The 23,565-nt window shown below is 34.2% G+C and overlaps 3 protein-coding genes across 6 annotated transcripts; 2 read left to right on the plus strand and 1 right to left on the minus strand.

Annotated features, from left to right (window-relative positions):
• Window positions 1-1,380: 1,380 nt before the first annotated feature.
• On the minus strand, window positions 1,381-5,071 carry LOC131000843 (actin-7). 4 transcript variants are annotated; one of them, XM_057926981.1, is made up of 6 exons: window positions 4,948-5,071; window positions 4,130-4,315; window positions 3,174-3,246; window positions 2,616-3,009; window positions 1,874-2,487; window positions 1,381-1,785 (listed from the first exon to the last, which is right to left on the minus strand). In XM_057926981.1, exons 3-6 carry the CDS (start codon window positions 3,231-3,233, stop codon window positions 1,720-1,722), a joined length of 1,134 nt encoding a protein of 377 aa, XP_057782964.1. In that variant the 5' UTR covers window positions 3,234-3,246; window positions 4,130-4,315; window positions 4,948-5,071; the 3' UTR covers window positions 1,381-1,719. The 4 variants fall into 4 exon arrangements, with proteins under 4 accessions (XP_057782964.1, XP_057782956.1, XP_057782972.1 ...); XM_057926973.1 differs by having other exon boundaries at window positions 1,381-2,487; window positions 4,948-5,050; XM_057926989.1 differs by lacking the exons at window positions 4,130-4,315; window positions 4,948-5,071 and adding an exon at window positions 4,028-4,122.
• A 6,546-nt stretch (window positions 5,072-11,617) lies between these two features.
• On the plus strand, window positions 11,618-14,808 carry LOC131000895 (uncharacterized). Its single transcript, XM_057927039.1, has 7 exons — window positions 11,618-11,958; window positions 12,263-12,289; window positions 12,949-13,029; window positions 13,493-13,616; window positions 13,791-14,103; window positions 14,197-14,251; window positions 14,541-14,808. The coding sequence occupies exons 1-7, from the start codon at window positions 11,836-11,838 to the stop codon at window positions 14,613-14,615; spliced, it is 798 nt and encodes a 265-aa protein (XP_057783022.1). The 5' UTR covers window positions 11,618-11,835; the 3' UTR covers window positions 14,616-14,808.
• A 2,483-nt stretch (window positions 14,809-17,291) lies between these two features.
• On the plus strand, window positions 17,292-20,958 carry LOC131000905 (probable plastid-lipid-associated protein 13, chloroplastic). The gene is made up of 7 exons (XM_057927051.1): window positions 17,292-17,672; window positions 18,253-18,374; window positions 18,456-18,539; window positions 18,617-18,713; window positions 19,378-19,594; window positions 20,258-20,310; window positions 20,746-20,958. The coding sequence occupies exons 1-7, from the start codon at window positions 17,421-17,423 to the stop codon at window positions 20,839-20,841; spliced, it is 921 nt and encodes a 306-aa protein (XP_057783034.1). The 5' UTR covers window positions 17,292-17,420; the 3' UTR covers window positions 20,842-20,958.
• Window positions 20,959-23,565: the final 2,607 nt, after the last annotated feature.

Raw genomic sequence — 23,565 nt, forward strand, 5'->3', positions numbered from 1 at the left:
TCTCTGACATCGGATTAAGGGCGATCTTCAAAGATTCCCCTAAGAAAAACTCCAACCGATCTTCGAAGATTCCACGGAGAAAAACTCCCACTCAATAGCGTCGTGCAACGCTCACAGAAAACTTAATTCTCTGTAATATGAAATTATGCAATACGTCTGTATTTTCTGTTCTGAAAGATGATCTGTATTTATAATTATAAACACAGGATATGGGCCAAACTTGTGAGTTGGGCTATTCTTTTCCTATTGGGCTCAGGAGTCTTTGGGCCAGCCCATGAATCAAATACAAGGAATAAAGATGGGCCTCAAATGAATTAATTCTTATGATCAGTTTAGATCATAATTAATTTATAAATATTAATTCATTCCACTAGAGAATCAATATCGACTTACCCATTTATTGTCAACGCTTGTATTAAGACTTATCGAACCCTCGTATTTAAGATATTCAATATCCATTAATTAATTAAAGCTTCTGACATCTTATATTAATTAATTTTTTTATTAATCCTTAAGTAGTACCACTCAACCTTATTATTGCACATGAACTTAATCGACCTACATGGTTTTGTGCAATAAACCTTTTAAGCTTCTTAAGAAGATGTTATCAACATATTATACTGGATACAATCGCATACTAGAGATTACCAACTGTCATATATAAATTATTATTACTCAAGATACAAAGTACTTAAGTTAATATGTAAGTACTTAAGTTAATATGTAACTCTCACCCATAAAAACTTCGAATCTGTTACTATTGAATAATTGTGGGGAGTTGAAGTTATGCGACTTTGGTTTAACCACAATAACATGATACCACACACACACACACTGGTACAGGGCGCCCGACCTGCTCTTGGGAGCCCGGGACTATTCCACCGCCGTTGATATGTGGAGCTTCATGGCAGAGCTGCTATTGCGCCGCCCATTAAATATTCGATGGCATGGTAGAGACCGATCAATTACACAAGATATTCAAGCTTCTCGAAACCCCCAAGGACGGAGTCGATAATGACAGAAATTTATTGAGACAAAGGTTTCCTGCTGTGACATTTACAGGGTCGACGCCGGTGTTGTCGAATGCTGGATTTGATTTGCTGAGCAGGCTTCTGACGTATGATCCACGCAATAGGATGAAGCCGTGGATGATTCATGGTTTGGTGAAGTTCCTCTTGCAAAGTCGAGGGATTTTATGCCCACTTTCCCTCCAAATTTTGCTACACAATCTGCTACTGCTACCGGTATTTTCGGCTTATAAGAATAACATGTGTATATACTGCACTGTCAAGTTCCATATTTTTTCATTTTTGTAGTCCTACTCTACGAATTTTATATGTCAACACCAAAGTAACAAAATAAAATTGTGAAAGCAAAGTGTAGCAACAATCCCAAGATTCAGTCTGCCATTACAAACTCGTATAACGATTACAGTAGTAGATGACTACCAATCAACAAACAGATGATAAATACTAAACATCTGGCCTCCATCCAAAACTCAAATCATAATACCATTGAGTAATAATACACAACTCTTCTACAAAGTAATATTTCAAGGGGGAAAAATTGAATAATTTTTTAGACATGATGTTTTTTTTTTTTTCTTTTTCTGTCACAATGATCAAATCTTAAAGACTCGGATAAAAGGAATAAGCAAAAAAAAGCAAAGCATCAACAATCTTATGATTTTATGACTCCTCTTGCAAGGCAACTTTTGTCTTAGAAGCACTTTCTGTGCACGATTGAAGGGCCAGACTCATCATACTCGGACTTAGAAATCCACATCTGCAATAAAAAACAAAATTTAATCAATCAACCTGAAATCTGTAACAGTTATTGGCACATTTAGGGAACATTTAAATGTCGAACTTACCTGCTGGAACGTGCTGAGAGAAGCCAGGATGGACCCTCCGATCCAGACACTGTACTTCCTCTCCGGTGGAGCCACCACCTTAATCTTCATGCTGCTCGGGGCAAGAGCCGTGATCTCCTTGCTCATCCGGTCAGCAATACCTGGGAACATGGTCGAGCCACCACTGAGGACGATGTTACCGTACAGATCCTTCCTGATATCAACATCACACTTCATGATGGAGTTGTAGGTGGTTTCGTGAATGCCAGCAGCTTCCATCCCGATCATTGAGGGCTGGAAGAGGACCTCGGGGCATCTGAACCTTTCAGCTCCGATAGTGATCACCTGTCCATCAGGCAGCTCGTAGTTCTTCTCCACAGCAGAGCTCGTCTTTGCAGTTTCGAGCTCTTGTTCATAGTCGAGGGCAATGTAGGCTAGTTTCTCCTTAATGTCCCTCACAATTTCCCGCTCTGCTGTAGTCGTGAACATGTAGCCACGTTCTGTGAGGATCTTCATGAGGCTGTCGGTGAGATCACGACCAGCAAGATCAAGACGGAGGATTGCATGGGGGAGAGCATAACCCTCATAGATTGGTACTGTATGGCTCACACCATCCCCAGAGTCGAGAACAATACCTGCACGAAATAATGAACTTAAGCATGTTGCAGTATCTAGCAATAGAGTAAATAATCAAGATATTTCAGTAATGATCGCTCTATTTCATCAGTATATGATTATCAAATAATCCCTTTTCTTTCCTGACCTGTTGTACGTCCACTGGCGTAGAGAGAGAGAACAGCCTGAATGGCGACATACATAGCAGGGGTATTGAAGGTCTCAAACATGATTTGGGTCATCTTTTCACGATTGGCCTTGGGGTTAAGAGGAGCTTCGGTCAAGAGGATCGGGTGCTCTTCTGGGGCCACACGAAGCTCGTTGTAGAAGGTATGATGCCAAATCTTCTCCATATCATCCCAGTTGCTGACAATTCCATGCTCGATCGGATATTTCAGTGTCAAAATACCTCTCTTGGACTGAGCCTCGTCACCCACATAGGCATCCTTTTGGCCCATCCCAACCATCACCCCAGTGTGACGAGGGCGCCCCACAATACTGGGAAAGACGGCCCTTGGAGCATCGTCTCCAGCAAATCCAGCCTGAGACATATTCGAGATCAATATCAACTATAAATGCTTCTGAAATCATAAACACACTAAAACCTACGATCACGGATCCATCATTGTAAAGCAATTGAAGCATCTGAATTAGGAACATGGGAGAGAGAGAGAGCATTTTTTTAGGTACTTATTGATGAGCTTACCTTAACCATTCCAGTTCCATTGTCACAAACAAGAGGTTGAATATCTTCAGCTTCTGCCATCTCTTAATCTAATCTGGAGAAAAAGAAGATCGTCTTTAAATATATGAGAGAATTCAAAGCAATTCACAAAATCATAAAATCTGAATCGAAACTCTAAAGTCATGACAGTCAAAGCCTTATGCTAAAATATTACTAAGAGAAACTCACTTCAAATGTTACACAAAAATATCATTGGCATCAAGATCGGATCCAGATAATGCAAGACCAATACATAGGAGCAGATTGGATCTTAGTTGATGCTATTTTTTTTTTCAATCTACCGAAATATTACCATGATTCTACTAAATTCCTACATCACCCTTGATGCAATAATCTCATTAAGCATTCATAGAAATAGTTTTTAACAGTCCTTCAACAGGCGACTTATGATGGCAAACAATATCAGTAGACAGATTCAACCAAAAAGTGATCGGTATTTCAATAAAGAAAAGTTAAAAAAAAAAAGAAAAAAAAAAGATAAGCCCCAAATTATATTGGTTCGATCTCATTAGATTGCAAATACAAGTACACAAATTTTCAACTAGTAATCATGAACTACATATAATGATATAAAAAAAGAAAAAAGAAAAAGTGAACTTCATTAATCCATATATAGCAAATCAAGAATCGTCAATTCTTAATTCCTTGTATCTACGCATAATTGAAACCACCCATTTGCAGATCCACAGATCACAGTTAGTTAGTGACAAGCACAAATGGTAAGATCCTCATCTTACTTCAAAAAACAAACAAAATAGGAAGCTTCTTGCACAGATCAAACACTTGCAAACACAAAAAGGCATAACAAATCCAACCTTTTCCTCTCAAACGAAATAAAAACCGAATCTTTCATAAAAATATGGATCAAAAATGGAATCTTTGAGATGAGAAAGCGTAGTTGAACGCAAAGACTGTACCTTTGGAAGCCTTGAAGTTAAGGAAATTGCGTCCTGCTCTTTTCCTCCTCCTGTGGTGCGACTTTCTCTCTCCTGCGCCCTCTCTCTCTCTCTCTTCACGATAATTGTTGGCCTCTTGTGTGTCCAGTGCCCGCCCTCTTTGTTTTAAAAACGAGTGCTTGGAGCTCAGCCTCGGATGAAATTCATCTGAAATGAACATCAAATTCATGATTGTGAAGATCAGAGCCGTTGGATTGTCATGATTTCAATCGGTGGGTTGTGGCGCCCACGACAGCATCACACTGATGGTGGATTTAGCTGGCTGCCTTTTGCTTGCAATTGTGCTGTGTGGACAGATATGCCCTTCACTTTTCAGCTCATTACCATCTCTGTCTTTCAACTTTTAGAGGGATACTTTAGCACTTTTGTTATGGCCACTGTGTTGGTATATGTTGATGATGTTTATATTAGTTGGATTTGAATCATCAATAGTTGGATTAGTGCCGAAAGTTTTCAAATTTTAGTTTGGAATAATATTCACATTCGATACTCAGTAGTTATCATAAGTTACAAGACTAATTTATACTACTTTTAAAATGATAAATCAGAATTATTGACATATAATTCTAATCAAATTAATCTACTTTAACAAACACTAAAATTCCATCCACCAAAAACATATATACAAGAAATAGACATTTCAGAATCCACACAGCAAATAAAAAAGTCTACAAAGTTAAATTGAAATCACACTTGTCTCCACAAAATTATTCGTGCAATACTTGCACATAAAGTATGAAAAAAAAAATCTCAAATCCCTAAAAGGGCATAGGGCACACCTTTTCTAGATCACAGGGGTAGACTCGTCTAATCACAAAAAAGTCGTCCAACAAAAGAATCAAAATCTGGAACACCCTTTTCTCTCTCTTGAAATTTCTCCTTTTGATAGTGAGGGTGGGTAGAGCGAGGGCAATGATAGACGCCCACATTGGGGGATGGAAAAAGTTGGTGCAGCTTCCAGCTCAGCATTCCGTTTCCGACACTCTGGAGACCATGTCGTCCACGTGCGCCCACATTCATTCTACACCGACACGTGTCCGTTTCGCCCACCCGTTCCGACGGTCAATCGTCCGATGTTAACGTGCAGTGCACATCACTATGGCTGTTGTATGATTTTCCATAACGTTAAGCTTACCCAATCACACACTGTTGAGCTTCAGTAGGCACTAGCTTTAAGCTTACACCATAAATATGCTCATTTTCATTGTTCAATCAGATACTTCAATTTTCTATCTATTATATAATAGGATTAAGCCTTAGTCTATGTGGCATATCTAAAATCTCACCATTTCAAAATTTTTCATATATAATCTTCATCATTTATTAATTAATTAACTATTACATTCTATATAAAGATTCATTAATCATAATAAATATAACTAATAATAAATGTATATATATAATAATATTAACATTACATATAATCTAAATTAATAAATTTTATTATTTATTTATTCTAGATAAAAATTAGATTTATATGTATGATAAGAAAAAAATTATAATCTATATACGATAAATTATTTTAATTGAATGTTAGTGATTAGATGTATATTTGTTATTAATTTTATATTTCTCAATAGCGTACATATTATATGTATATGTTGCAATATATTATATTGTGTGAGTGTGTGTGTGTGTGTATATATATATATATATATATATATATATATATATATAATATTTATATTCTTAATAATTTTCAATAAAATTAATTTTAAATTAAGTTTGAATTGAGACATGCACATATATGTAAATTATAAACGGGTCCGGTCATTGATTTACATGTTTGCATAATAAGGCACAAATTCTATAAACTGATTAATTTAAAACAAAATCTTATTTTATGTCTATCAAAATAATTAAAATTTTATTTTTATTTTTTATAAAATAAATCCATACATTTTATTTATATAGGGAAGAAAAATATATTTTTCATTTCTGCAAACTTTATTTGTTTCTGTTCGTCCATTACTATAATAATAATAATAATAATAATAATAATAATAATAATAATAATAATAATAATAATAATAATAATAATAATAATAAATTCTATAATACGATTAGACCTTAGCCTACGTGGCATGCCTCAAATTCTTTCTTTTCAATCTCAATCTCCAACGTGGCATTTGAGAATCCAATCTATATATTCTCATTCTCACTTTTAAAACAAAAGTCACGTCTCCCTCTTCCTCACGCCTGCCTCTTCCTCACCCCATCACCATCGTCCCTGAATCCGGTCGGCGTCGTCTCCCCCTTCACTGTCTCTCTCTTCTCTCAATCATTTTCTCTCTCTAAAGTCGATAATTCCTTAGTTAAATTCTATAATTGCATACCTAGATTTTTAGCTATAAATTCCTTAGTTAATAATGATTTACGCTTCATCGTGTTTTTTCAGCCAACACAAGGTACTTTTGTTCTTTTTTTTGTTGTGTTTAGGGAGCAAAACAAACCTTTTGTTGTGTAATTTTAGTGCTTCGTATTTGAATAAAATTTGTTTCTGACTTGTGAAAGATATGTTATAAGCCTTTCGACGAAATATGTAAATTACAGTTGATTGGGTCCATATAATACCATTTTGAGTTGCTAGAGTAAAGCTTAAAGAGCAGAGCTTCCAGAGGAGAGCTGCCAGAGCCAGAGCAGAGCTTCCAGAGCAGAAGGTCAGAGCCACGTTGCTAGAGCAGAGATACCAGAGCAGAGCTAGCCAGAGCAGAGATGCCAGAGCCAGTGCTAACCAGAGCAGAGTTGCCAGAGCAGAGCTGACAGAGCCAGAGCTAACCAGAGCAGAGGGCCAGAGCCAAGTTGCCAGAGCAGAGATGTCAGAGCAGAGATTCCAGAGCTAAGTCATTAAAGTCAGAGCCAGAGCAAAGTCGTCAGATCCAGAGTCAGAGCTAAGTCATAAGAGTCAGAGCCAGAGCCAAATCGCCAGATCCAGAGTCAGAGCTAAGCTATTGGAGCCAGAGCGCGGAGCCACACGCTAGAGACAATTCGCCAGAAGGCGGAGCTACTTAGCAGAGCGGAGCCAAAAGAGTAGAGGTCTGCCCCAAGGAAGGAAATTCAGAGCTACTAGACAGAGCGGGATGATGAGGACAGAATCCAGCTCTGTAATTAGGGGACAACGACCTGACAAGTTATAATATAATAATAGCCTTAATTAGTTTAATGACGAGCATGCAGAATAGATGACCAGACGAATTTACTACTTTACCCCGACTGTAATGCCTATAAATACCTACGATGATGAAATAAAGCACACGCTCTCTCTTTTACTGCTTTAAGAACTCTTCTCTTTCCTTTCTCTCTAGAGTTTGAACTAATAAAATTACATATATAAATAAAATATCTAAATTGTTAGAGTTATGTTTGTTAGATAGTTGACAATTGGAGTCATGGTTGAATATAATTTCATATTTGATGATGCTCTCTCAAACTCTAGATGAGATGATGCTCAAAACTCCAGACGAGATGACGTTCTTTCAAGTTTTAGACGAGATGATTCTCTTTCAAGTTTCAGACAAGATGATGCTCAAAAGTTAGAGGTGATCTGTGAAGTTTGCGACGAGCTGATGCCCACAACTTGGTTGGTCTTAAAACTCCAAATGATACGATGTTCGATAAATCAGTTATGGTCTTTTAAATATCAGGCGAGATTATTTTCATAATTAGTTATGCTTTTAGAAGTTCGGAATTATATGATACCTATGTCAAATTTATATGTATTTCTACTCTTTTTTTTTTCTTACGCGTCAACTTTTTATAAAATTTCATATGAAAATTAATGGGTATTTTTATGATCTCAACAAAATTAATAATTTAATTGCTAAAAGTTGTTGACATTAATATAATTTAAAATGTATTACTAATTTAATTTAATTTAATTAATTATATAAATAATTTACATAAAAAAATATTTTATATAATTATCATAAAAATAACATAAAATATATAAATTACAAAAAAATATGTACCCGTCGAATTTCGACGGGTAATACACTAGTAATCACCAAATGCCAAATTCGAATACCAAACATTGGATGGATACGATATATTTTTATCAAACTTAATATATTTATCAAAAATGGATATTTTTAATCTTCACCTATAAACATTTGTTCTTTTAAGGTCGACGCAAGTTAAATTAAAATTTTATTAAATTCGTGGTTATTAGAGTGCCAAATCTCTTCATTCAGAAATATGGAGAAGATATTAGAACTTGAATAAAACGATATGTGCTTATTTGGGAACCAAGTATATATATCCTTGCTCGCTTATGGAAAAAATTGTGAATATATATATTTTGAGGTAAAAATGGTCACCCTCAACAACAAATGGAAAACAAAATAAATAAATAAATCTTTAATTAGTTTATTTTTTATATGAAAAATTACTCACCACTACTACTAGTGGATATTGCTAGAGATTAAACAGATGGAATATACCAATGAATCATAAGGCATTGGTTTGCTTTCGAATCGGGTGGTCAAATTTTCTTATTTGTGATTGTGGCCATCTTAAATTGGATGGTCCAAGAAGGGGAAGCGATGGAATGCAGGATGCCTCAAGTCATTGATTTTTTTTATATAGGAAAAATGGAAATTCATAAAAAAAGAGTTCGAACACTTCAAAAATGAAAAGATCAACCATAACATGACAGTTAATACATGAGCTACATAATTGTCTCTCTACTAATTAATGTGCTTCACCTTGAAGAAATTCTCGACTTCATAAAATTATGATTTATGACAATTGCCCTTCATCTCTCCAAATTCAGAATAATCTATATGATTAATTTAGTCTTCATAACATCAACAAAATCGGAAAATCACTTTCGACAATCTCAGCTCTTTCGCTCAAGATAAGCTTCTCAACAATTTATCGTTTCTCCCTCCTCAACTCGACATACTTGATATCTCTACTAATATCCATCGTTGACTAAAAAACGAGTTTGAATCAGATTATATTTAAAATGATAAGTAAATAATGACTAAAACTATTACTTCAAATATGTTAAATTGGTGAGTGCTTGAAGTCATAATGAGGTGATGTAAGAGATGTTGATAAAAGTGTGCCTGCAACATACATGTTTATATTGGATTATCAATTGAGAGAAGGATGCCAGCTGATGGGATCAGTTGAATATGTTAGTTAAGCTGAAGCATCAGTTGATGGTCAATTAAGTATGTTGATCTACTAATAGAGGCCTATTGATTGATGGAATTTGTACATAGATTATTATTCGGTAGTTTGTTATTCTCTTAACGGTTAGTTTCTATCTTTCTGACATAGTTCTTCAATTATAAATATGAGTTAGTGCTGTGCATTCGGCGCACTCAGTGTAAGTGTGAATTCTTGTATTCAATTTAGGTTATGAAAAGATCAAATAAAAAAATTAAAACGATGCACATGTTTCTTCATGCTTGAAAAAAACATTTTTTTATTATTTACACAAAACGCATATTTTATTATGAAACAATAGGGCCGGATGGCCCTATTGGTGATTGAAACTTAAATTTTGTCCACAAAATTTAAAATATCAATATTTGGTCATCTTTTATGTGCTCTACCTAATTTACCCTTTAACCCAATAGATCCAACAACTTCATTTGACCCGGATCCAGATTTAGGGATTAACCCATGCCTTGTCTACCCCCCAGACCCCCGACCCCCCAGACCCCCGACCCCACCCACCCCTCCCCCCCCCACCACCCACCCCAAGCCCAAAAAAAAAAATTTTTTTTACTTCCCCTGCTTGTCTACCCCCAGACCCCCGACCCCACCCACCCCCCACCTACCCACCCACCCCCCCACCACCCACCCCCAAGCCAAAAAAAAAATTTTTTTTTTTTACTTCCCCTGCCTTGTCTACCCCCCAGACCCCCGACCCCACCCACCCCCCAGATTTAGATGATGATGTTGTTTCTATATTTGTTCTGCATGTTGTGCTAAAAATACCATTTTACTTTATTTTATTTTGGATTTTCGTTGGCACTTATGGCACTATTAGTGCCATAAGTGCCATAAAATAAAATAATAAAGTAAAATTTTTTGGCTTGGGGGTGGGTGGGGTCGGGGTCTGGGGGGTAGACAGGGCAGGGGGAGTAAAAAAAAATTTTCGTTGACACTTATGGCACTATTAGTGCCATAAAATAAAATAATAAAGTAAATTTTTTTGGCTTGGGGGTGGGTGGGGTGGGTGGGGTCGGGGGTCTGGGGGGTAGACAGGGCAGGGGGAGTAAAAAAAAAATTTCGTTGGCACTTATGGCACTTATAGTGCCATAAGTGCCAAGCTTGGCACTTATGGCACTAATAGTGCCTTAAGTGCCTAACCCGACCCGCGTGCCTGATCCTACCCGGCACGCGACCCGCGCTCCTGACCCTACCCAGTCCGCCCAATTAAGGGCAAAAACGTCCCAAAGCTATAAAAATGGCCAAAATTTGTGTTTTTTCAATGTGTGGCCATAAATTGTGTTTTATGCTTCATTTTGGCTACTTCAAAATTTTACTCTTTTATTATTATGCGAATTATTCTTAACCATTTAATGTTTTAGCATGATTCAAAAAACAATATTTATTTTTTACTTTTTTGACCATTTAATGTTTTAGCATAATCCAAAAAATATTTCTTTTTTTACTTCCTTTGTAGGGTAATTATTAATTTACCTTTTTGGTGGATAAATAAATCGAACAAATAAATATACAAGTTTTTACGGCACACTCTAGGGATATGACTCAAAAAAGAGCATGTATAAAATTATTTATTTTCTTATAACCGTGGGTCTTGGTATTTTCGTTTTTTTCTTTTCTATTTTTCTATTCTTTTGAATTATTTTTTGTTTTAATTCTAATTTTCTCTTTATGAATCAATACAATTTATTTATCTTTTTCTCTTTTCTATGAAACATGTTTTAATTTAATTAATCGTATAATTATTAAAAAAATAGATATAAATGGTAAATTATATAATTACATTCAATACGTAGATATAATTATAACAATTATATATTTGAATTTATGAAATTTAAAATTAGGTTTGACTTAAAGTTGCTTTTCGAGTTTACGGTTACAACCCTCCTAATATTTGATATAATTTATTTATTTATAGTTATTTTTTTCAACGTTAGTTTAGTAATTTTGTGTCTCTATTGATTAGAATAATGTAATTTACATAATTATTATTAATTGAGAAATTAATAAAAATAATATTCATCTCAAAATTATTCTAATTTTTGCAATAACAATTTTATCTTATCAATACTTAAAAAAATTATACCTTCACAAATGAGCACGGGAGGTACACTAGTAGTACTATATATTGTTGGATATTATATTCATAGCCCCTGTTTTACTCTGTACTGAGTAAAACGGGGGCTATGAATATAATTGCCCTATAGGCTATATTGTTTGTCATTTTTTTTAGAATATATGGGCTTCAGTAGCTTAGCATATAACGGGGATCGTGAAATGCCCATTTACAAAATACAACCCAAATGTTCTTCTCTTCACAAAATACAACCAAGATGACCCGGCCCGTTTCCACAGAGTCTTCCGAGTTGACTCACTCATTTGTGAATCGCCCTTTTTTTCAGGGTCGCCACTCCCCAACGCCATAAAAACGAAAGGAGAAAACCAGAGAAAATTCACATTTTTCTTATCAATGATATTAGAGAATGAATAAATCCGGCAGAATAGCGGCGGCGATCAATTCGCAAGCCAACCCTTTTCAGCTCAGAGCTTGCCTTTTTCACAGCACTCCTGTTTCCGAGCGCAAAAGGCGCACCCATTGGGATCCCGTACGCTCCTTCATTCCTCTGTGCGATTCTATGAATGCGTATTTCAGTGTGTGTTTGTGTTTGTGGATTTTATAATTTTGAAATTTGGGCGTTTTGTATTTCAGTGTGTTTGTGTTTGTGGATTTTATAATTTTGAAATTAGGGCGTTTTGGTGAAAACTGTCAGCTAGGAATTGAGTTGTTGTTTCATGAGAAGTGAGTTAAATATTTTACAAATGTGGGAATGATTTGTGTGGGATGTTCTGAAATGGAAGTGTATTTGCTGCACAATTGTATTAATTTGTTTTTTTTTCCTTGTTGTGCAGGTCAGCTTTGTTAGGGGTTCCCCAAAGGTGAGATTTTGTTTTCTGTTTTTTATCTTTTGCAATTTGCTTTGATATTCTATAATGGAGTAGAATGAATGTTACAGGCGTGGTGCAGAAATAAGTTATTGTCATTTATACAAACTAGCTGATAGTTAATTTGGTTGCTGATGTTTTTGGTGTTATATAAAGAGTAATGTTGACGATAGTCGGAGCAATTTACTTGATATTGGAGTATCTGCGTATAAGATTGAGCGGAGTAGTTTGCACTATTCTTGTTAGCTTCGTATTCCTTGGTTATAGTATAGGCTGAAAATGACTCGAGGTAGGATACACAGCTAAGTCTAGAGTTTGTCTGTCTTGATAAATTCTTCCATTCGATTAGCAACTGCAGTTACATAATTTGAGTTATACCCACTTCTTATATCTTCCAGAAGCATTTCAAGGTATCAGTAACAACGTTATTCCATAAGTGAAAATTTCACAACCACCTTCCTATTTAGATAGTGAAGCAGTTCTTGAACTGGAAAATCCTATTGTTTCAGTTAAGAGTGTTCCAACAATGGAATTCTTTTATGTTGGATCTCTTCTAGTGGGATCCATTTCATGTTTGTCACTATCGTCATATTGATTTTTAAGTATGCTTTATGAGTCAAAGCTTGTGTTCTTGCTGCAACGTTCTTATGCAGAAATTTAACCAGTATCAGAGAAGGCTCAAGAAAAAGACTTTGTGGCGGGATGTCCATGAATTTGCAGAGAACATATTTCAGGTTATATATCTGATGGATTTATTCTCGAACCCCCCTCCCCCAATACCCTGTTTTCTTTAATTCTCAAACTTTTGTTTTTCTCTCTTTAATTTCATATATTTTACAACTTGCATGGGGTTTAAGAGAAAAAAATAAAGGGCTGAATGTCATGACTTGTATTGTTGAACGAGTAGATGAACCTTTCTAGCTTGTATCCCATTACAGTAGGTTTCCAGATGTCTGTGATAGAATGATAATGGCTGATAATGAAGCCAAAAGCATATATTCTCATATTATGCTGCTACATTTTTTGGCTCGGTTTATTTTTGTTCGAACCTATTTCTTGTAAATAAGTTTCCACTTTCCACTAATTGCTTTTCGCCTTTTCCTCCCCGCCTCCAATAAAATGCTTGTGGTTATTGCTAAGGAGCTACCAATGATCATCGTGACTTCTGAAATTCTTTGTATGGTTTCTATTAAACAGAGCTGGGATACGGAAAGGGATAAGCACGAGCAACCAGGTCGAAGAAATTCATGGTTCCGACCAAATTTCAGGGACAATGAATCTAATAGGGGCAGGTCGAGATATAGAGCATCACAATTTAGGAGTACGTATACCCCTTTTTTTTATGACCTACCATTAATTTCAACCGAAGAAGTTTCTCATTTATCTGCATGACTGCTTATATGATATAAAACATTTTTTCTACATTGCTAATCCTGTAATGCTAACATGTCGATTCCTTGTTACCTGTCTTCTGATTATGCTCTTAACTTCCCAGGGCGTTTCGAGTTTTGTGATGATAATGATGATGGTGGTGTTGAATACGACATGTTCCACTCCATGTTTGGTGGAAAACGATCCTTCTATTGGTCCTCCACAATAGATGATGATGAACCACATTTTTCGCGCTCATCAGCTTACTCTAGCAACTATAGGACTTCTAGTGGTCGAACATATCAGTTTGGTGATGAATACGAGGAATATTACACATCTCAACAGTACGAGAGACCCGTAGATGGGTTGAGGACCGACAGGCTTGCTCTGGGACTCAGTCCGGCTGGTCCATTAAAAATAGATGATGTTAAAAGCGCGTAAGATCCTTTCAAACTCCCTCAAATAGAAATTCTTATCCTTTTCATAGATACCTTGCTGCAGATTGTGATTCTATGGTTCTAATTTTTTAGATATCGAGCTTGTGCATTAAAATGGCATCCAGATCGTCACCAGGGCTCTTCCAAGGTATTTCTTTATGGTCCCTGTTTCAATTATCTCTACGGGGATTAGATTTACAATACATATGATTGAGTATTTGGAGGATCAAATGATCAAACAACCTAAACTAAACGCCCTCTAAATGCAAACAACTGCTGTCGATGAAATTCTATTTCTGGAATCTTCAGAACTTGTATGCCTAAAGCAATTTCCTTTTTTTCACGAACTGTCGATGCTTGTCACAAAAAGCTTATGAGTCGAGCGCTAAAAGGCTATTGCGTTTCTGGGAAACCTAACTAGTTGTGGCTGTCTGCAGGTGGTTGCAGAAGAGAAATTCAAGGTCTGCAGCGCAGCATACCAGTCTTTATGCGATAAACTGGCGCTAAATTAGGGGGAAAAAATTATTTTTTGTAGTATTATATATGGAGTCATTGTCGTTATAGGATCTCACTAATTATGATTAGCTTAATTTTGTATCGGTTAACAGGAGGAATTTCTTTCAAGAAAGAAGCATCACTTGCAAATATAGTACCATTTTAGTTTGATTTTGATGGAAATAAACCATTTTATTGGTTGTGTTAGAATCATTACATGTCTTAATCGAAAAGCGCTTGGATTGAGTGTCACTGGCCCTCTCACTCGATCAAGTTAAATGTCACAATTCACTTATTTTTCTGAAACAATTTAAAGATATTTGTGGTTGTGGCTACTATTCGAGGATCTAATTTATGTTTTGTGCTAGGAGCTTTTATTTTTTCGAGAGCCTAAAAGCTTTTTATTTATTCATACATTTTTGGGGGGTTTTAACAGGTTGATTAATGTCTAATATCTATTTATTATATGAAAACACGGTTTGTGGTAAAATTGTAATTAAAGAATCAATTAAAGGGTATTTATAAAAGAAACAATAGGGCCGAATGGTCCCACTGGGCATACAAAATCAAAATTTAGCCTCAAATCTTAAAACATCAAATTTTAGCCATTAATTAGGCGGTATGCCTAATTTGCCCCTTTTCCATCGCACTCCAATGGCTGCCTCTTCCGCCGCGCTGAACTCAAATGGCCTCCGAAGTGAAACCGCTGAGCTGCTCCACTATCCTCCGTCCTTCAATTGTCGTCGCGGAGTTCTGAGTCTGCCGTCGAATGCTCTCACGAACCGGAGTTTAATCTGCCAGCGCCGCTTTCGCCGCGTCGGAGTGGTGAGATCGTCCGCCACCACGGCGGAGTCGGAGGCTGACTACGCCGCCGGCGAAGGAGCACCAGGTGTCGGCAGATCTGATCTGATCTGTAGGCGGCGGCGACAGATCTGATCTGATGAGGCGGTGGCGGATCTGATCTGATGAGGCGGCGGCGGTGGATCTGATCTGATCGTTGCGCCGCCTCCTCCATCGGCAGATCTGATCTCCGTCTCCTTCGATTTCAGCCATCGACAGATCTGATCTTATCTGATCTGTGCCGCACGTATGGCACTAATAGTGCCATAAGTGCCATAAGTGCACACTTCCCCTAGGGTTTAGATATTCCATTTAGGGTTTAGATTATTCATTTGGGGTTTAGATGTTCCATTTAGGGTTTAGATTATCCATTTAGGGTTTAGATGTTTCATTTAGGGTTTAAATGGTGTTGTTGTTTCTGTATTTGTGCTGATGACCATTTTACTTAGTTTTATTTTGAATTTCGTTGGCACTTATGGCACTAATAGTGCCATAAGTGCCAAAATGACTATTTTACTTGGTTTTATTTTGGATTTCTGATGACACTTATGGCACTATTAGTGCCATAAGTGCCATCTTGGCACTTATGGCACTAATAGTGCCATAAGTGCCTAACCCGACCCGGCACGCGACCCGCGTGCCTGATCCTACCCAGTCCGCCTCATTAAGGGCAAAAACGTCCAAATCAATAAAAATTGCCAAAATTTGTGTTTTTTCAATGTGTGGCCATAAATTGTGTTTTATGCTTCATTTTGGCTACTTCAAAATTTTACTCTTTATAAAACTCAACAAATCTCATGAGTATATTTTATCTCTCATCTCTCCTCTCTTTCATCATACGCATTCTTAAATTTTCTATACTCTATCTCTCATATTTTCTTTTTCATATTTTGATGATTTATTTTAAAAATCAAATTTTATTTATAAAAAATATTTTATATATATCTTAAATTAAAAATAAATGCAAGATCTTTGATTTGGTATCAAATAATTATTCAACTCTTTTATTAGTATTCTAATAAATTCTAATAATATTATTTATTTTCCTACTTATCAATTGAAGCTTTTCTAATAAGATGACATAGGTAATGAGCTAACTTAGAAAAAATAATTTTATGCATGATTAGCTCATGTTTTAAAAATATATATTGTGATGTGAAAACTCTTTTTTTTTTATTATTTCTTCGTTTCTTTTAATTTGAATGATTTGTTTATTCTATAATTTTAGGGAAGAAAATAAAGTTTTCCATAAAATAGATGGAAAATTAAAAACGATACTTTTCAAAATTATAAAATAAAATTAAGGATCTTTACTGAGTAATTGATGTAGATTATTTTATTTTTTAAGAAAAGATAATTTAAATTTACTTATATTCTAAATATATTTAATACTTATTATTTATTTATTTGATACATCATTTAATTTATTTATTTTTGATAAATTAACATGATTAAATAAAAAAATTTTAAGGCCGCACCATAGGGGGCTCGAATCCAAGACCTTCGATTTTAGACATTAATCCCTAATGACTTAACCGATACACACGCTACATCGTTTAATTTTGATGCAAAACTATATTCGCAGTGCATTGCACGGGCAAATATACTAGTTGTGAATGAACATGCACCTGCAGAGGCACATTTCAAGATAATCAATGAATCTATATTTAAACACATAGATTAGGACCCACGAAGGCAGTTTGCAAACTACAACTCCTATTAAAAGATCAGTTACTCAATTTTGTACAAGCAAATAAAAATAAAGCACGTGAAGAAAGCAAATTTGTTGAAAAATATCTCATTGTTACTCATCAAATAAAATAATATATCCCAAATAAAATATTAAGTGAGTAGACGAAAATGCCATTGTAAAAACTCATCAATTCATTGACTTAGCACACCACACACGCACGCAGGGGCAAAAGGGAAGGTTGGAGCTTCAAATAGCATATTCAACTCAACTAGCTTCAAGAATCATTCAAATGGCGACCTCGATTGCAACTCAGAGCCTGTTAGTAATGCATACTGGTCGTACGTCGTCGTATCCGTCTTCTGCCGCTGTGTTTTTTCTTGAGAATCCTGTAAGAAATGGTGGAATTTGCGGATTTGCGAGAGGGAAAAGGAAAGTAAGCAGAAAATGTAGAGCAATGGTGCAGGAAACTGTACAAGGGCCTTCAGCTATTTATGCCAGAGAAATGGAAAGACTCTCTGCTAAAGAATCTCTACTTCTTGCAGTGAGTTTTTCTTTTTCTTGTAAATTTATAGATCCCTTTTTTTGTAATCAATGGTGGTATATATTCTATTGATTTCTGTAGTTTCTGAATGAAAATAAGTAATGGGCATGATTTGGTTGCTCAATCTGTAATTTCGGTTAGCTATATTTGGCGCAAATTCTTGTTTTTAGTGCATAAATTTGGCTATATGTAGTATTCCATTCAATAAAGATTGTTTCTTGCTGTCATATATATAGAATTTGTGAATATATATATATATATATATTGGTATTTATGTTACTGATTGATTGAGTTACTGCTTTGTGCTTCTTAATGCTTAAGCTTCTGAGTTTTAAGGTTTTTCTAATGTGGCAAAGTAACAAATCCAATGTAGGAATATATAGTAGTACTAAAAAGGAAGTGCTTGTCATAATATAATGATGTGTTATTCTTTATGTTGTTTTTTTTCAACACATAATATCATGATGCTATCTGTGGATATAGCATTGATTTTTAGAATTTCAAGACAATGTTTTGAAGGTAGATTGATCAAACTGTGAGTGTACGTTCATAATGTCAATGATTAGATTGTGTGTTTCAGTTCAAAGATGCTGGAGGGTTTGAGGCATTGGTCACGGGGAAGACTACAAGCGTACACCAAATAGATGTGAATGAGAGAATAGTTAGCCTCGAGAGGCTGAACCCAACTCCAAGACCAACAACGTAAGTTGTTTTCTTTTGTCAAAGCATCATTGTAGCATAGTTTCTCGATGTGGTTGTTCTATCGCGTTATCAGCTCTTCAGGTCTCCTTTTCTGGATGGCCAGTGGAACTTCGAGTGGTTTGGATCTGGAAGCCCTGGGCTTCTTGCTGCTCGGATCTTGTTCGAGTAAGTTACATTTTAGTTGCAAATTCTTGTAGTAGGTGAATGTGTCTTTTTTTTTATATCCATTACTTGTTTTGCAGGAGGTTTCCTCCAGCATTGGCAAGTTTATTGAACCTGGATGTAGTGATCAAGGATGGATACGCAAATATTTCTGCGAGTGTGAAATTCTTAAATTCGGTAATAAACTGCTTCTTTGGATAAAGGCACATGTGTCCCTTTTAATTTTTTATCAATAGCTTAAATATATTAGTGCAGCTGAATTGACAGGTGATTTGAATTGATGAGGTTTATATAATTATAAGACACTAAGATGAAAAAATAGTTAGTTGAAGATCCTTAGTAAAAAGGTGATGGCAATGGTTATGAACACAAAATCTTACTCACTCTATCCACGAATTATGTTCCTAGGTGAAGTAGACACAGATTTTAAGAAATGTTAGTTGTGTATTTGGTGAGTGGAGAAGAGGCCCCACAAAATAGAAAAAGTAGTGATAGTTAGTGAATTTATGTGGGTCCATTAGTGGCAATACGTGGGAATTTGAAGGGTGATATTATTTCGAAAAAGGGGCAGGAAGTGAATTTTTGGATGGACGAAAATGACAAATTAGGAAGGAAATTCGTGTAACATTTTCTAGTGCAATATGGAAGGGTCCATTAGTAACAGTTTTGGCAGATTTAAAGCTTGAATCTTTTTCTAGTGCAATAGGGAACTTTTGCCCTGGACATATCTACATACAAAAGGGTGATCTATTAGAAGTTTGGCTTATGGTTCTGCGCCTTTTTTTGGTCGAGATTGCTTCCTCGGCTCACCTTATAACAAATATTCCTGGCCTACATGCAGATAGAGAGCAGATTCGTTGTCTCCACGCGACTATCTGTCGAGGGGCCACTTAGAATGAAAGAGGAATATGTCGAAGGAATATTTGAATCCCCAAAAGTTAATGAAGAAACAATGCCTGAACAACTAAGAGGTGCTTTAATTCAGGCTACTAACACGTTGCAGCAGCTTCCTGTTCCCATCAGGGATGCCTTGGCTAATGGATTTAAGATCCCTCTTGGTAAGTATTTTGAGAGACTTGTTCCTCTCGATTATTCAATTCTACTTTTCAAGAAAGGAAAACAAACAAATCTTTATATTTCATTATAAATTTAATGGTTTTTAATGCTCATCATGTTTAGAGGCATACTCCTTCGATATTGTAATCCACTTGGAACTTCTGCCGAATCCTCATAATCCTCAACGAGCGTGCTTGATACACACCCAGGCTGTTGTGATATATAATTGCATTTTTTCTGATGATGTGTCTGTCTCTTTAGCATTGAGGTGTCTTTTAACTGAAAGACACATGGTTCCATCTCAAATTATCATTTATGTGATTTCTTTTAGGGTGATCATTTATCAGATCCTTTTTTGCATTTTGCTTAAACGTAGTTATTCCAGTCCTTTTTCTGAATCTCGTTCTCCTCTCAATTTAACTCATCATACTGTCAACTGTTGAATGATGCTGTGTACACGTTGCCAATGTCTTTGTGCTTGTAATGTTAGATTATACCCCGTGCCATCTAATTTATGTTTTTGCATCCATCGTGTTTATATATTTTCTTCTTGCAGCAACTTATGTTCGCATTGCTTATTCTCTGCCAATCACTAGCTCATGCTACATCAATTTGAAAGCTTTTAATATCCTAGTTCCTTATTGCTTGCTTTTGTCGGTTTGCAGGTGGGACATTCAACAGGCTGTTTATGATATCTTATCTTGATGAAGAGATCCTGGTAATATTATTAGTTCTTATTGCTGATATTATGGCTACGGAGCTAGAAATCTCTTACTTAATGCAGTGGAATCACACTTGTAAATGTATCTGGACTTAATGAATAAGATTATCTTAAATTAGCCAAGGAAACAAGATAATTATTTCTCCATAACTCATAGTTATTCTTAACTTGGTAAAGGGGATTCTGAAATACAAATTTTTCATGCACTGCACGAAAATATTCTATTCTGGCCGCGCTTTCTTGATTTCTTATCATTTTTCAGTCAGTAATTTTATGCCCTTAATCCATAAAACATATTCCAGTTTTAACAAGTAGAGGAAGCCAAATGCTTTATGGAATCATGATCTGAGTTCTTGCGCTCTAGATTCTACATTTACTTGGAAGATTCTTGATCTGTGTCACTCGTCTCATCTCATTACCTATTGTGTGCAGATTATACGAGATACTGCTGGAGTACCCGAAGTTCTTACAAGACTGGATCCCGGGCCGTTGCCTCTAGTAGAACCCATAACAGAATACGAAAGTTGAAGGCACCTAACATAAAAGGATAGCCAAAGCAAAACTATGCATGGTTCATACATACTTCATTTTTATTTATTATACAAGCTTCTAATTTTTTTTTATAGTTAAATAATTTTCCTTTTCTGTGGATGCATGTTAAGATCAGCTTCTAGCAGTAGTTGATGCAGGTAACAACTAGCTGTGGTAGTTATCAGAGTTGGTAAAATATTGAACCCTTCTTCACTTTTCATTCCTAGTTCACATTTCCTTTTTGGAAATTAATTAAAAGTGGGAAAATGGACAGCAAATTTCTTGTCTGATATTGATTTCTAGATTTTTGGAAATATAGGACACTGTCAAATGTGAATGCTGAATCTTCTCTTCAATGAAATGTGATTTGCTTCTTTTGACTTGGGATTTTTATAAGCATTACTTCTTCTAGATTTTTTTTTTTTGACCTTATATGATCCAAGTTTTTGCTCATGGTTAATTGGTTTTTTACTTGTGTCTTCATGTAACTACTCAAAATCGAAGGTAAGTTGTGGGTAAATCCTCGTCTTTATTCATGGTAATTGGTAAATATCGCTTAAGCTTAGGTATAGAATCTGGAAATTAAATAATCACTTGATGTTTAAATCAGTTAATCAAGACAAGGATAGTGAACCATATAGGTAGTTTTAATATAATCAAGATTTTGTAGTTTAAAAAAAATATAATCAAGATTTTGTGACGATTTATCATCACCAAAAAATATCTGGATTGGACAGTTTACATCGTTTATGATAACGTGTAATGCGCAATAAGTCTATGTGTATACAATCTGTCAAAACACAAAATAAAAAGGCCAACTTGAATAAATTATTATACTCCCTCCGTCCACGAAAAAGTGTCCCATTTGGGTGCTGGCACGGGTTTTAAGAAAGCTGAAAAAGGTGGTGTAAAAGACTAAAAGGGTAGTGTTAATGTATTGTGGTTACTTTTACTAATCTTGCACTAACTATTTGGCATTATTTTATTAGGTGAAAATTCAGAAAATAAATATATAAATAAAATGGAAAATAAATAAACTGGAAATAAATAAATAAATAAATAAGTAAATAAACTGGAAATAAATAAACTGGAAAATAAATAAACTGAAAATTCAAAAATAAATAAATAAATAAACTTGAAATTCAGAAAATAAATAAATAAATAAACTGAAAATTCAGAAAATAAATATATAAAAAAATAGAAAATAAATAAATAAACTGAATATTCAGAAAATAAATAAATAAACTGGAAATAAATAAATAAATAAATAAAATGGAAATAAATAAACTAAAAATTCGAAAATAAATAAATAAATAAACTGAAAATTGAGAAAATAAATAAATAAACTGGAAATAAATAAATAAATAAGTAAATAAACTGGAAAATAAATAAACTGAAAATTCAAAATAAATAAATAACTAAACTTGAAATTCAGAAAATAAATAAATAAATAAACTGAAAATTCAGAAAATAAATAAATAAATAAACTGGAAAATAAATAAACTGGAAATAAATAAATAAATAAGTAAATAAACTGGAAATAAATAAACTGGAAAATAAATAAACTGAAAATTCAAAAATAAATAAATAAATAAACTTGAAATTCAGAAAATAAATAAATAAATAAACTGAAAATTCAGAAAATAAATATATAAATAAAATGGAAAATAAATAAACAGGAAATAAATAAATAAATAAACTGAAAATTCAGAAAATAAATAAATAAACTGGAAATAAATAAATAAATAAACTGGAAATAAATAAACTGAAAATTCAAAAATAAATAAATAAATAAACTTGAAATTCAGAAAATAAATAAATAAATAAACTGAAAATTCAGAAAATAAATATATAAATAAAATGGAAAATAAATAAACTGGAAATAAATAAATAAATAAATAAATAAACTGAAAATTCAGAAAATAAATAAATAAACTGGAAATAAATAAATAAATAAACTGAAAATTCAAAAATAAATAAATAAATAAACTTGAAATTCAGAAAATAAATAAATAAATAAACTGAAAATTCAGAAAATAAATATATAAATAAAATGGAAAATAAATAAACTGGAAATAAATAAATAAATAAACTAAAAATTCAAAAATAAATAAATAAATAAACTTGAAGTTCAGAAAATAAATAAATAAATAAACTGAAAATTAAGAAAATAAATAAATAAACTGAAAATTAAGAAAATAAATAAATAAATGGGATTAATTGTGTGGGTTAATTGCATAGATTAAATAAAAGTGTGGATTTATTAATGACATAAGTTGTAAATAAATTGAAAAGTAAAGGGTATGAATGTACAAAAAGGTAAACATGACACTTTTTCGTGGACAAAAAAAAGGGGTAAGTAGGGCACTTTTTCGTGGACAGAGGGAGTACTTGTTTTCGGCGTAGTCAAACCTAAGCCCTTATTGATGTAGGTTTCTCTTATTTCATTTTTTGTTTTTTTAAAATCTATGTTTTTTTATGTTATCAACTTATTTTCAATGCTTAAACAAGTATGACTACGGATAATCATTAACAGGCACTAATTTATATTGCAAATTGCGAATATAATTGACTTTGACTTTGGAGTTTTTAAGTCAATTTTAACTCAGTTATATAGCACTATACTTGGGTTTTCATTATTGGATTGCCTCAATCAGTCGCGTATACATATTTTTAATTTAATTTCCTCTCATAAATTCATTACTTAGTTACTATATATTT

The sequence above is a fragment of the Salvia miltiorrhiza genome, chromosome 1 (assembly GCF_028751815.1).
Source record: "Salvia miltiorrhiza cultivar Shanhuang (shh) chromosome 1, IMPLAD_Smil_shh, whole genome shotgun sequence".
Classification (NCBI taxonomy): domain Eukaryota; kingdom Viridiplantae; phylum Streptophyta; class Magnoliopsida; order Lamiales; family Lamiaceae; genus Salvia; species Salvia miltiorrhiza.